The sequence below is a fragment of the Natrix helvetica genome (genome assembly GCF_964273705.1).
Source record: "Natrix helvetica genome assembly, chromosome: 4".
NCBI classification, from domain to species: Eukaryota; Metazoa; Chordata; class Lepidosauria; order Squamata; family Natricidae; genus Natrix; species Natrix helvetica.
The window spans coordinates 35,954,302-35,967,878 of NC_138550.1; the positions used below are offsets into that span (position 1 = coordinate 35,954,302).

The following is a 13,577-nucleotide window of genomic DNA, read 5'->3' on the forward strand; positions in this document are numbered from 1 at the left end:
TCCAACGACTCTCTAGGCATCTCTTGCGGCGCTTCATCACCCTTAGCTCCTCGGTGAACCAAGGAGCCAGGGTGGATCGTTGCCGCCGGAGAGGCCGCAAAGGCGCCACCCGGTTCAAGGCCCCGGTAGTCGCATTGTTCCACGCGGCTACCAGGTCCTCTACCCGAGGGCGGGTCAGGACTACAGGAGGTGGCCCAAGCTCCGTTTGGAACCTATCTGGTTCCATCAGGCGCCTGGGGCGGAGCCATCTAGTGTTTTCCGGTTCCGCCTCCCCGCAGCGGGGGGTTGCACCAGGGAAGTCAAGTCGGAGGAGTGAGTGATCTGACCATGACAGAGGAGTGATGGTTAAGTTCCCTCCTCCCAGATCACTCAACCACTGGCCAGAGACAAAAACAAGGTCCAAGGTGTGACCTCCCTCGTGTGTCGGGCCCTGAATCAATTGAGTCAGGTCCATGGCTATCATGGAAGCCATGAACTCCCGAACCCCCTCTGATGCTTCTCCCGCCGATGGCAGGTTAAAATCCCCCATCACTAAGATAAAAATTCTTCATAGGATTAGCATGATCACAAGGTAAGATGACTCTAAAATGTCATGTACCACTTGTGTTTTTATCACTTTTCAATGGCGGTTATAACCCAAGAATAAACAGATCTTTTAAAATTTAGACTTTAGGGCTGTATTAGACTAATACAATATATTTATTTACTTAACTGTTAATTCTAGAGCAATTTTGGCATGCACATGGTGTTAAGATAGAGAAAAAAAATCCTGTTATAATATTTGATTTACCATACAGTATATATCACTATGAACATAATAAAAACTGAATAGAAAAAATTAATGTTGCCTTACTTTTCAAGGATCATAGATTTCCTAAACTTGCTATCCTTTTTATACTCACATATATATTTTTAAGAAATATAACAGAATCAGTTTTATAATTAAAAATATGGTTTAAAAACACAAGAATATGTTACATATAATTAAGTTACATTGTAATTGAATGCAAATATATAAATGAGTTTCAAGTATAATTACAGAAATAATAAAATGCATTAAATTAAAGGTGGTAGCACAGAGTATCAGTTGCTCCAAGGAAACAAGAAATAGTTTGTTCTGTGGTGTATTATAGTAAAATGTGATCTAATGAAAATGGTAGATTACCATTGTAATACTGGTAGTATTTAATAACTAACTTCTTTAAACTTACAGGAGTACTTCCTTAGGCATTCTTGTGTTAATCATATATTTATAGCTAATATTAAAGGTTCTTAACCCTGGGACATCATGATTTTCTATATGCCTTTAACAAGAACAGTGGGTAGCTGAGATTTCTGGTTCCAAAGAGATGAATTATGGCTTAGTGAAGAAAATAATGAACAATTGGAATTAACAATCAGAAGTATTTGCATTTTAGTGTAAATAATTTTAGGATACCAAATATACTAAAAAATATTCTGAGAACATGCAGTTTAAATAATAGTAATTTTAAGAGCCATTTTGATGATGTAGTTAAAGGCAACAGACTAGAAACCAGGAAACCTTGACCTTTGGTTCTGCCTTAGATGTGAAGCCAGGGTCCTTACAAAATTTTTGGAACTGAGTAAGTTACTCTGCATCTCAGAAAATCACCTTCAAATTTTAGCAGCAGGTCCTCTCATGTTGTGATACTAAAAAACGTGATGGGGCCTGCTGCTAAAATTTGAAGGTGGTTTTCTGAGATGCAGAGTGAATTCAGTTCCAAAGATTTTGTAGGGACCGTGGCTTCATGTCTAAGACAGAACTAAAGCTCAAGGTTTCCTGGTTTCTAGTCAGTTGCCTATAACACACCACCAAAATGACTGTTAAGAACAATGTTTAGGAGACCCACACAATTTGACCTTACATTGAGATGTCATCTGATGGAAAACTAATCAAACAAATCTAACACCATCTTTTTTCTTCCCAATACCAAATTATATCACAAATACAGTATGAATGTCATTAGTAATAGTTTAATAAAATATATGTGCAGCATCTGAATGAAATTAACAATAGAAATGATTATTTCTCTTGTTAGTTGTTCTAACTGTTTGATTTTCTCCAAGATTCAACTTGAATCTGTCTTTCCCTGTCCTTGAAATAAAGGGAAACAGACCTTAACCTTCTGGGTAACATTCTTGAAAAGTGCTATTGTACATTGGCTTCTTTGCTATCTTTCTTCGTCTCCCACTCTACTAAAATTAACTTTTTGTATAGAAGCATCGTGAAAGGCTGAAAACTTTACAGTGAATTACACTTACTAATGAATTATTATTTCAAACATTGAAATATTGTTTTCAATACATATGTTTTAATATACAAAACATACTTGTTCATTTTCCTGGCAGGTCACAGTAATGAAAGGCAGCAATAGGAATAAAGATCACTCAACAGACGGAGAAGGAACTGGAAAACGACCAAAGAGGAAGTGTCTTCAGTGGCATCCACTACTTGCAAAGAAAATCCTTGACTTTTCTGAAGAGGAGGAAGAGGAAGAAGACGAGGAAGATATTGAAAAGGTAAAATTATCCTTTTGAAAAATAGAATTAAGAATGACACCCTTAAATTTATGCGGATCTTTTCAAAGCACAGGTTGTCCTCAACCTATGTCCACAATTGAGCCCAAAATTTATGTTGCCAAATGAGACCGTTGTTAAGTGACTTATGCCCCATTCCCTGCTACACTTGTTAAGTGAATGACTGCAGTTGTTAAGTTAGTAAAACTGTTGTAAAATGAATCTGGCTTCCCCATTGACATTTCATGTCAGAAGGTTGCAAAAATTGATCAAATGACCCTGGGAGGCAACCAACATAAATATGAACCAGTTGCCAAGCATCTGAATTTTGATCACATGATCATGGGAATGCTGTTGCAACAGTTGTAAGTGTGAAAAGTGGTCATAGGTCACTTTTTCACTGCTGTTATAACTTTGGACTGTCACTAAATGAATTGTTGTAAGTTGAGGATTACCGCAAATGGACTGTATGACCAATGAACCATATCTTTAATGGTGTTTTGAACAGCATTTTTATAAGGCATATACTGTTTTTGAAAACGAATAAGATCTTTCCTGAATCATATTGTGGGATCCTGACTACAACTGATGAACATATTATTCCTCAAATTATATTTGATTAACATATGAAAACACCAGACCCTAAAGCCCTCAAAGTCTTTTCCTTGAAGCTGTTCCACCTTCATCCAAATATTGCTATTAATATCTGATGGTAAAGAGAATGTATAAACAGAGTGAATGTAATGTAATGTAATGTAGTTTAATTTAATTTAAATAATAATAATAATAATAATAATAATAATAATAATAATAATAATAATAATAAGTTTGAATTTATTAGCCGCTCCCTTTCCAAGTAGGACTCGGGGCGGCGTACAATGGGGCATATAAAACATAGAGAATATACAAAAACACATAGGCATACATACAAAACATACATACACATACACGGACACGGACTCGGAGGAGGTAACAATTTACATCATATAGATAGTTAAAAAACCAGCATTAAAATACCCCAATTGTAAGAACCCAATATACAATTAAAATTTAACGTTTAAAATACAATTTAAAAACAGTTAGGAGGAATAAGAAAAATTACGATTGAGCCAGGCCAGATAATTGAAAGAGGTGGGTCTTCAGCTGTACACGGAAGGAGCGGAGATCGGAAGTAATCCTGATGTCACGGGGGAGGTCATTCCACAGGGCTGGGCCCATCACAGAGAAGGCTCTGCTCCTGGGTGTCGCCCCCCGGCACTGTTTGGCGGACGGCACCCGGAGAAGTCCCTCTCTGTGTGAGCGAATTGGTCGTAGGGATGTGTGGGGCAGGATGCGATCCTGCATGTAACTAGGCCCTGTGCCATGAAGCGCTTTAAAGATCATAATCAAAACCTTGAAACGCACTCGGTAGACCACAGGAAGCCAGTGCAGCTCGCGCAGGAGAGGTGTTACAGGGGAGTATCTAGTCCTCCCCATAATCACCCGCGCGGCCGCATTCTGGACCAACTGTAGTCTCCGAGTGCATCTCAAGGGAAGCCCCATGTAGAGAGCATTGCAGTAATCCAGGCGAGACGTCACTAGCGCATGGGTGACTGTGCGTAGGGCATCCCGGTCCAATAAGGGGCGCAATTGGCGCATCAGGCGAACCTGATGGAACGCCCCCCTCGCCACGGCTGTCACATGGTCATCCATGGACAGCCGGGCATCTAGGAGGACGCCCAAATTGCGCACCTGTTCCATGGGGGCTAGTTGGACGCCCCCAATGGCCAGAGATGGAAGCACCTCATTGAACCGGGAGGCCGGAAGCCACAGCCACTCCGTCTTGGAAGGGTTGAGTTTTAGTCGGTTGCCATCCATCCAGACCCGTACGGCCTCCAGACACCGGGACATCATTTCGACGGCCTCATTGGGGTGGTTCGGGGTGGAAATGTATAGCTGAGTATCATCAGCATACAGATGATATCCCACCCCAAAACCACGGATGATCTCGCCCAGCGGTTTCATATATGTGTTGAACAGGAGAGGCGAGAGCACCGATCCCTGTGGCACTCCACATGTGAGTGACCTCCGGGTCGAACTCTGCTCCCCTGCCAACACACGTTGCGTCCGATCAGAGAGGTAGGAGCCAAACCACCGTAAAACGGTGCCCCTGACTCCCAACCCCTCTAGCCGGTGCAACAGGATACCATGGTCGATGGTATCGAACGCCGCCGAGAGATCTAATAGGACCAGGATAGAGGAACAACCCCTATCTCTGGCCCTCCAGAGATCATCCACCAATGCGACCAAGGCCGTCTCCGTGCTGTGCCCGGGTCGGAAGCCGGACTGGCACGGGTCTAGATAATCATTTTCCTCCAGGTGACGAGGGAACTGCTGTACCACCACACTCTCTACAACCTTCGCTAAAAAAGGAAGGTTGGAGACTGGACGATAATTGACTAGGTCCATTGGGTCCAGGGAAGGCTTCTTGAGCAAGGGCCTCACCACCGCCTCTTTCAAGGCGGCCGGTAGAGACCCCTCACCCAACGAGGCGTTCACCAGGCCCAGGAGCCAGTCGCGCGTAACCTCCCAGGATGCCAGTACAAGCCAGGAGGGACACGGGTCCAATAAACATGTGGTGGGTCGCAGACGTCCACGCAACCTGTCCAAATCCTCGATGGCAACCGAGTCAAACTCCTCCCAAAGCGGTCCCTCAAGACTCGCCACGGGCGTCTCTACTGGACCACTGAAAGGGGCCCATCCCGTCCGGATTTGAGCGACTTTGTCCTGTAGATATTTCCCAAACTCCTCTGCTCTGCCCTGAAGTGGGGCTTCCCGTGGTCTCTCAGACAAGAGGGAACGAGTCACCCGAAACAGGGCAGCAGGGCGGTTATCTGCAGACGCAATAAGAGCGGCACAATGTTGACGTTTGGCCGCTCTTAATGCCACAAGGTACGTCTTCAAATATGCTCGTACCTGTGCTCGGTCAAATTCGGAACGGGAGGATCTCCAACGACTCTCTAGGCGTCTCTTGTGGCGTTTCATCACCCTTAGCTCCTCGGTAAACCAAGGTGCCAGGGTGGTTCGTCGCCGCAGGAGAGGCCGCAAAGGCGCCACCCGGTCTAGGGCCCCGGTAGTAGCACTATTCCATGCGTCTACCAGGTCCTCCACCCGGGGGCGGGTCAGGTCCACAGGAGGTGGCCCAAGTTCCGTCTGGAACCTATCTGGTTCCATCAGGCGCTTGGGGCGGAACCATCTAATACCTTCCAGTTCCGCCTCCTCGCGGCGGGGGGTAGCACCAGGGAAGTCCAGCCGGAGAAGTGAGTGATCCGACCATGACAGGGGAATAATGTCTAGGACCCCTATTCCCAGATCACTCGTCCACTGGCCAGAGACAAAAACAAGGTCCAGGGTGTGGCCTCCCTCGTGAGTAGGGCCCTGAATTAACTGGGTCAGGTCCATGGCTGTCATGGAAGCCATGAACTCCCGCACCCCCTCAGACGCTTCTCCCATCGACGGCAGGTTAAAATCCCCCATCACCAAAAGTTTGGGTTAAATTGAAATAGTTCAATTTAGGCACTTATTTTGATTTTGAGATGATCTTAGCAATAACACTTAGACTTATATACTGCATAGTGTTTACACTTTCTCTCTAAGCGGTTTACAGTGTCAGCATATTGCCCCAACAATCTGGGTCCTCATTTTATCAACCTTGGAAGGATAGAAGGCTTGAGACAGTCAGGATCAAACTGCTGGCAGTTGACAGAATTAGCCTGCAATACTGCATTCTATCCATTGTGCCACCACAGCTCTTGAAGTATGGCCATGTACAATAAATCCAAAGAAAAAAAACTACAATATAATTATGAAAGAAAAAAACAACTACCAACAGTGTATCTGGCTAATCACACCTTCACTATATGAAACTGGGAGCCACCCATACATTTCCAAATTTAGAATGATGTAGATTTTATTTTTAGTCAATCAACTCAAGTAAGCTACTTATTGAACATGCATGGTGTATTCAGTTCAAAGAAAAGCACATTAAAATATAGTAAAATATATTTTCCATAGACAACTTGAAACAGTCAAAACCAGAAACAGCCATAAATCTTTCTAATTCACTGCTTAGGGATAAAACATAGTCTTCAGAAAGGCAGGCAGGGTTCATCTGAATCTCAGGGGAATCTTGTTCAAACAGAAACAGCAGCAGGCAAATTATATCTTGTGCAGTGGTGAAATTCAAAAAAATTTCCCTACTGGTTCTGTGGGCGTGGCTTGGTGGTCATGTGACTGGTGGGCGTGGCTGCACAACTGACACACAATGCAAAAGCAGCTGGACTTCACACAAAATAGCCCCTGCAACAAGCAGGAATTTCACAGACAATCACAGCTGATTGTCGCATACTACTGATATCTGATCAGTAGTAAAAATGCTTTTAAAATTTTTTTTAAAAGTTCAATGATTGCCCAGCACAGCTGATTGTTGCACAACTGATGGTCGGAACTTTTAAAAAAACTTTTTAAAGCATTTTTTTACTACCAATTCAGGCAAATGGTAGTATTTTTTACTACCGGTTCAGGCAAACTGGCCTGAACCAGTAGCATTTCACCCCTGGTCTTGTGTCAGATAAACATTGCTTAAGACACGGAACCTGGAGTAAGCCCAACCACCTATCTGGCTGGACAAATTGAATACTACAAGAGTTAGCGACTATCTAAAAGCTTCATTTGGTACAAAAAGCAATCACCCAGAGATACATGGGTACCAATGGGTAAATACAGCATTTTAAAGTGTTGGTTGTATCCTAGAAAGCCCCTTATAGAATGGCACCAGGTTATCTTCAGTATCTCTTCATTGGTATGAGTCAAACCACTTTGATTATGCTGGGAAAGGATCTGATTGTCCCTCATTTTTGGAACATTGGTGGACTGAGACTTAGATACCTTGTTTTCTGGCATTTTCTGGCTGACCTTCTGCAATGGCCTCCTGCCATTGTGTATTTGACACAAATTCTACTTCTCTTCCAGTTATATTTAAAAATAGACCTTTTCTAAAGGGAATTTGAGAGCTGATGAAACATGGTATCTGAAATGTATGTGTGTGCATTTTTTGTGTTGGTTTTTGTATTTTTAGTTTTTTATTACTGTTTTTCATTTTCTGAAATAGGAGTATGTGTGAGGTTATACATGATAAATTAGAACATTATAGAAGAATGTGGGAGTCTTTAATGTAGGTAATTACCTATTGCACCTCAGTATGAAACATCAAGAAGATTTAATGATAAAAATTTGTGGCCTTGGTTGTCTATATTCTGATGTTCTAAATAAGGAAAATAAAATGAGCGTCAACTAGTACAGAGAAGCATATAAAATTTATTAACATATAGACATCTGGTGAAATTCCTGTCATAGATTACAGTGTAGTAGTTGAAGAAAAAGTTTGTTTAACAGGATTGGAAGCAATAAACAGAGAAACCCAAGTAATGAAATTGACAATGTTGTAACGAGTCGAAGAACATGGACAAACACTAAAAGTTATATTGCTGGTGTCAGTTATTATCCATTTAGTCAAAGCAAATGTGGATGATTTGTCCAAAACTAAAACTGCAGATCTTTCAAAGAAGCAGTAGAGATATGAAACAATTCTGACAATCAGCTCACGCTTAAAATGGTTACAGCAGGGGTGTCAAACACAAGGTGCAGGAGTTGGATCCGGCCCGCGGGTTACTTACATCTGGCCCGTAGGGGAATTCTGGAAATAGCGAAGGACTGGCCCTCGGTGCCTCTGCCAGTGAAAACGCAGCATTCCCGAGCTCAGTTTTTGCTGGCAGAGGGTTGCAGGAGGCCATCATAGCTGAAAATGGAGCTTGGGAGCCCGTTTTCTCTGGCAGAGCGCTCCGGCTACAGTCGCCCCTGACATGAGTGATGTCAAGCTGGCCATGCCTACCCAGACCCTGATGCGGCACTCAATGAAATCGAATTTGACATCCCTGGGTTACAGCATCCTATGATCATGTGATTGCCATTTGTGACTTTCCTTGCTGGCTTCACTCAAGCAAAATCAGTGGGGAAAGCCTACAGTTAAGGTCAGAAGTTGCTCTTGTAAGTCTCTTCCACCCAGCAGCAGCAACCTCTGCCATGTCTCAGTGGGCATCTATTTACCAAGAACAGAAATTCCTGGCATGACCTCACTCATTCCTCACCAGCCATTTGCCTACCATCCGACATCTGTCAGTAGTCTTCCCTAGCCCTGCTGCACTTATGCCATGCTACCAAGCCTCCCGCACCTGACAGCAGCCACTTCCTGCCCTCCAGATTGCAATCCACCTGGAGTTTGCAACTTCCTGCCTGCTTTGCTTGTTGGAAGCCATCCGGAAGTTTTAATTGCCAGGATAGCTTTATGCTTTGTAACTACATCACTTAGTAATAGTTCCTTCCAATATTGTTCTATGTTCCTCTTACATAGGTAAGAGGAAAAATTGATGGTAATTCATCCTGGCCAAATCCAAATCTTGTTAATATATTGTTCTTTATAATTTTTTCAATTCCCCATAAAATATTGAGGAGGCTAATTTTAACAATGATTTTCCACTCAAACCAGGTTATATAAAAAAGGGATTGCCTTTGACAAACCCATGTACATACACACCTGCGTAATATGAAAAACATAATATATATATATTGACAAATGATAATTAAAATAGTTAAATGAGTTAAAGGGGAAGTGTGCCTCCCCCACTCACCCCATGTCGGGGTTGGTGTACAGAGCTTTATTCAGTCTGTTCCCTCAACAGTTCCATTTCCAATTTTCAGCTAACCCCCATCTGCAAGCTTTGCACAATAATTGGCTCACAACCAAATAGATAACCAAAAGCAAAACAAACTTATAGCCAAACCAAAAAAGTTTTGAAAATAAAGGTTTTGCCTGGATAGGTTCCAAAAACAAACAGCTCAAAATCCCCTCCGAGATTAGGGGCCTCCACTGAGACTTGTCAATAAGTCCGGTGGTCTGGGTTTCAGGGTTTGCAAGGAGAAGTCGTAGGAATAGTCCAATCCAGGTGTTTGGTAGGTCATTTTTATTGAAGCCAGCCATGAACAAGCTCCAAACTAACCTTCCAGGCAATGGCCAATTAGTCCAACCGACAGATAACCGGCTGCTGCAAACAAACATAAACGCTCTCTGCAACTGAATTAAATCCACTAGCTGCAGAGTTCCAGAAACACATACAACCATCTGGCCACGACAGACACATATTGCTTCCAACAATGCCTCCTGCCATGCCAAATAGCCCCTCCTGGTGCAGCTCATTAAGAAGGGCGGGGCCTTTCCCCCATCAATCTGGCAGATCTCCGCCTCTCTGCCCTGCGTGCTCTAGCATCTACCAAGGCCGCAGCTCCTCCCCCTCTTCCTCATTGGCCTTCTAGCACTCCCCGGAGGCATGTTCAACAGACAGTTCAGGGTCAGCAATACTGGATGTGCCAGGAATGCTCTCATTCTCCCCTGAGGCATCTGAGGAAGACGTGGATGAGCCATCATTCACAGGAAACATCACAGGAACAAAGGGAAGGAGAGAGAAAGGGGAAATATTAAAGAAGGGGAGAAATGCAATTTTATTGGACAATAATCGTTATTGGAGGGGGAGGGGATCAGGAAAGAGGAGGAAGAGAGGCGGAAGAAGAAGAAATTATTGCAACCAACATAATGTTTTATAAGATTTACTTAATTTATATATTGCTTCTAGTATCAAAGACTTCATACTCTTAAACTGTCTAAACTGGAAGATTTAAATATCTTTGTGGAGAATAAGGATTTTTTTTCTTGCATACAGACATATTTCTTTACTTGAAACTAGGTATCAGAGCAAATAACTTGTGGATGTAATAAGAAATCCTTGTCAGTAACATTCTTTGTATACTGTATGTTATATTTTCTTCATTGTAAAATAGGTCCAGATTCTGAGTGCTGATGGTCTTGATCATGATGCTGATGAAACAGAAGATGAGAAATCTTCAGAACAGCGAGCTCGCAGACCAATGAATGCATTCCTTTTGTTCTGCAAACGTCATCGTTCCCTTGTCCGGCAAGAACATCCTCGTCTGGACAATCGTGGTGCTACCAAAATATTGGCAGATTGGTGGTCTCTTCTTGAGCCTAAAGAAAAACAAAAATACACCGACATGGCCAAGGAGGTATACAATAACAGGATCAATGGGTCTTTCAATTATATATTGTTCATTTTCTTGATAATATATTTGTTTGATTTATGCTTCACTTTTCTACTCGGGTAAACCCTTAAGACAGCTAACAATTAACAATCAAAGAATAGTATATAAAATTAAAAACTAGAACTTAAAGTTAACAGTAAATAAACGATAAATTTATGTAATGAGTAAAAGTTCAAAGTGCAAGGACAGTGAAGGCAAAAAAAAAAAATTTCAGAGCTTCCATTCCTCCCTCTTGGTTTATTGCTCCATCCACTTCGGCCCTTGCTTGACCTGTATAGCTTGGCCCCAGACACCAGAGGCTCCCATCACTCTTATGTAGAGGGGATCGCTCAGTGAAATATTTTAATAAATATCAAAGAAGGAATCTGCAATGGCAAGAATTGTGTGAGTAATGATCCAGAACATTTGGGAAGCACCCAAATACAGTGCAATCAAACAAGATAGGTATGTTAATAAGCTATGTTTATTGTTTGTTTTTTAAATTTGTAAGAATATGTTATACTTGAAAATGTAACTATATGTTATGAGCTATTTAATTCCTCACATAGAGATTCTCTTATCTTTGCATAGAGTTAATTTTCAGAGACAAATTTCAAACAGGTGTTTTTGAGTTAAGTATGAAATGTAAGATTATGGTTAGGTAAGATGATTCTCCAGTTATTCAGGAATTAAATAGTTAATATCACTAAGTTCTCTTTCTTAGCAGTGCATTTACAGGAGAATTTAGCAGTATTTTAAAATGTTTGACTATGTAGTAATATATTTCCCTATTTAGAAGGACAGCTTAAAGATATTTTGAATGTAGAACTACAATAGAAAATGATAAATATTTGAGCCATCTTACTAATTCATGTCAAGCAATAGTTTTCTTTGTTCCTTACCAACACCAGTCCTGAGCTGGCAAAGATAGTTTCCTTATGTCATATTCAATAATAAGAAAGTTATAAAAATAAAGTTCATCATGGAATTAAAATGTAAGAAAAATCCCCATTACCTTGTCTGCAATGAAGCAGCAGGGCTTTGAAGCTGGTTAGTTATCTTCCTCATAATTCCCACGCAACTCAGTTATCTGACATTATTATCCCAACTGAAGATAGAAGAAGTTAATAACATTTAATTGGGAAGACCCTTTGACAAGGAATTATTATTATATTTATCTAAACTAATTGATATCCTGCCCTTTATCTGAACAAGTTCAGAAAAATTGAAAAGTAGTAAAATATATAAATTGTGGTACATTTTAAAAAGTTTATGGCAGCTAATGGTATTGTTGAGAATATTCTGTAATAAATGAAGTGCTATAATGAAAATAACATCATTGCCTGAACATAATAAATAAATAGATAACAGGTAACATTAATACATTTTAACTCTGCCTTAGTATAATTTTGCTGTGATTTTTTTTATATAGTTAGTCCTTGAGTTACAACTGTAATAGATCCTTCCCATTACAGTTGTAAGTGGTGATAGCCATTAAGTGAGGTCGGCTTGCTTAAGGATCCCCACCTGATGCAGCTGTTCAATTAGCTAGTAGGTTGTTAAGCAGAGCACAGGGTCTGTCAGAGTAGGCCTTGGAGGTCTAGTGCAGTCCTAAGCCTGCCTTTCTAGACCTCCTAAGGTCACCACCACCACCCTGACACGCTCTGCTTGCCATCCCTTGGAACCCTGTGGATATTCCCCTCTCCCCACCCCACCCCCTGATCCCCACCCCACTGTACCAGGCCCCACACTCTCTCTCTCTTTCTCACTTCTATTTTGAAGATTTCTGAGCTCAGGTTGGGGAAAGACCAATGTCTCCATGCTAGATTTTTCCAGAAGAGGCTGTCATTTTCATTGCACCTGCAATTGCTTAACACAGTCTGCACAGCACTGCAGAAAGCTTCTGAAAACCATCTTAAAGATTTGCAGGTTCACTGAAAATGGCTGCTGTTTCAGGGAGGCAGCCATATGGCACCGGGATGTATGGCCTTTCCTTCTTCTCCAACATGAGGTCCAGAGATCTTCAAAAGGTAACTGTGCAGTGGCTGATAGGCATGTGCAGAGTAAGGCCAAAGCCTGGGTACCAATGGGGAAGGATGGGAGGAAAAAAGGTGGGGAGATGCGACAGTGTCCCTCTGGTCAATTGTAAGGGTGAATGTTCCCGGCGGCACTACAGTGGCCATAACTTCAAAACAGGATCTTATATGGCTTTTAGGAAGTCTGTCGTTACTTTGAATGACAGTAAAGTGACTGGTCGTATCTCAAGGATTATCTGTAATGAAATTAAGAGACTGTTGATTAATATGTTGACAATAAATAAACTAATTAATTAAATGAAGTAGAGACATTGAGCAGCAAATTGCATATTAGGGATAGTGTAATGTAGGAAATTTATCTTTGATAAACAAAGCCTTAATTCATGGAGCAGGAAATTATTGTATATATAATATTCCTATAAAAGCTTACAACTCAAAAGCTGTTAAGAATAATTTTTCTTTAAAAAAATGGATACAGTACTGTGCCTCTAGTGATATGAGTCTAAAAGTAAGTTCCACATTTTCTATTGAAAAGAAACAATATGACTAAGTGTTCAGCCCAGTAATGTTCATTCCAAGAATATGTAAGAAACATTCAATTAAACATATAATTTTTATTCTTTATGCGGTTTAAGAGTATAACAGCAGTAATTAACAACAAAAACTTGCCATTGAGCCTCCTTAACATTTCTTAGTTCTACAGGAAAAAATATACATAGAAAATGAAGGTTTGTATTTTCAGTAGCATTCCTTATTTTAAGGAAATTTTGTCTTTATTATGATGTGTATAGGCAGGCATGGCACATTTATTTCAGT

General features: G+C 41.2%; 1 protein-coding gene across 14 annotated transcripts in view; it reads left to right on the forward strand.

The window, feature by feature from the left end:
* Positions 1 to 13,577, forward strand: part of BBX (BBX high mobility group box domain containing) — a 119,814-nt gene that overhangs the window by 74,585 nt on the left and 31,652 nt on the right. For all 14 annotated transcript variants that reach the window (XM_081952038.1, XM_081952047.1, XM_081952040.1 and 11 more), the window contains 2 exons: positions 2,371 to 2,541; positions 10,468 to 10,710. In XM_081952038.1, coding sequence (XP_081808164.1) covers positions 2,371 to 2,541; positions 10,468 to 10,710 — 414 coding nt within the window. The remainder of the gene's footprint in view (positions 1 to 2,370; positions 2,542 to 10,467; positions 10,711 to 13,577) is intronic.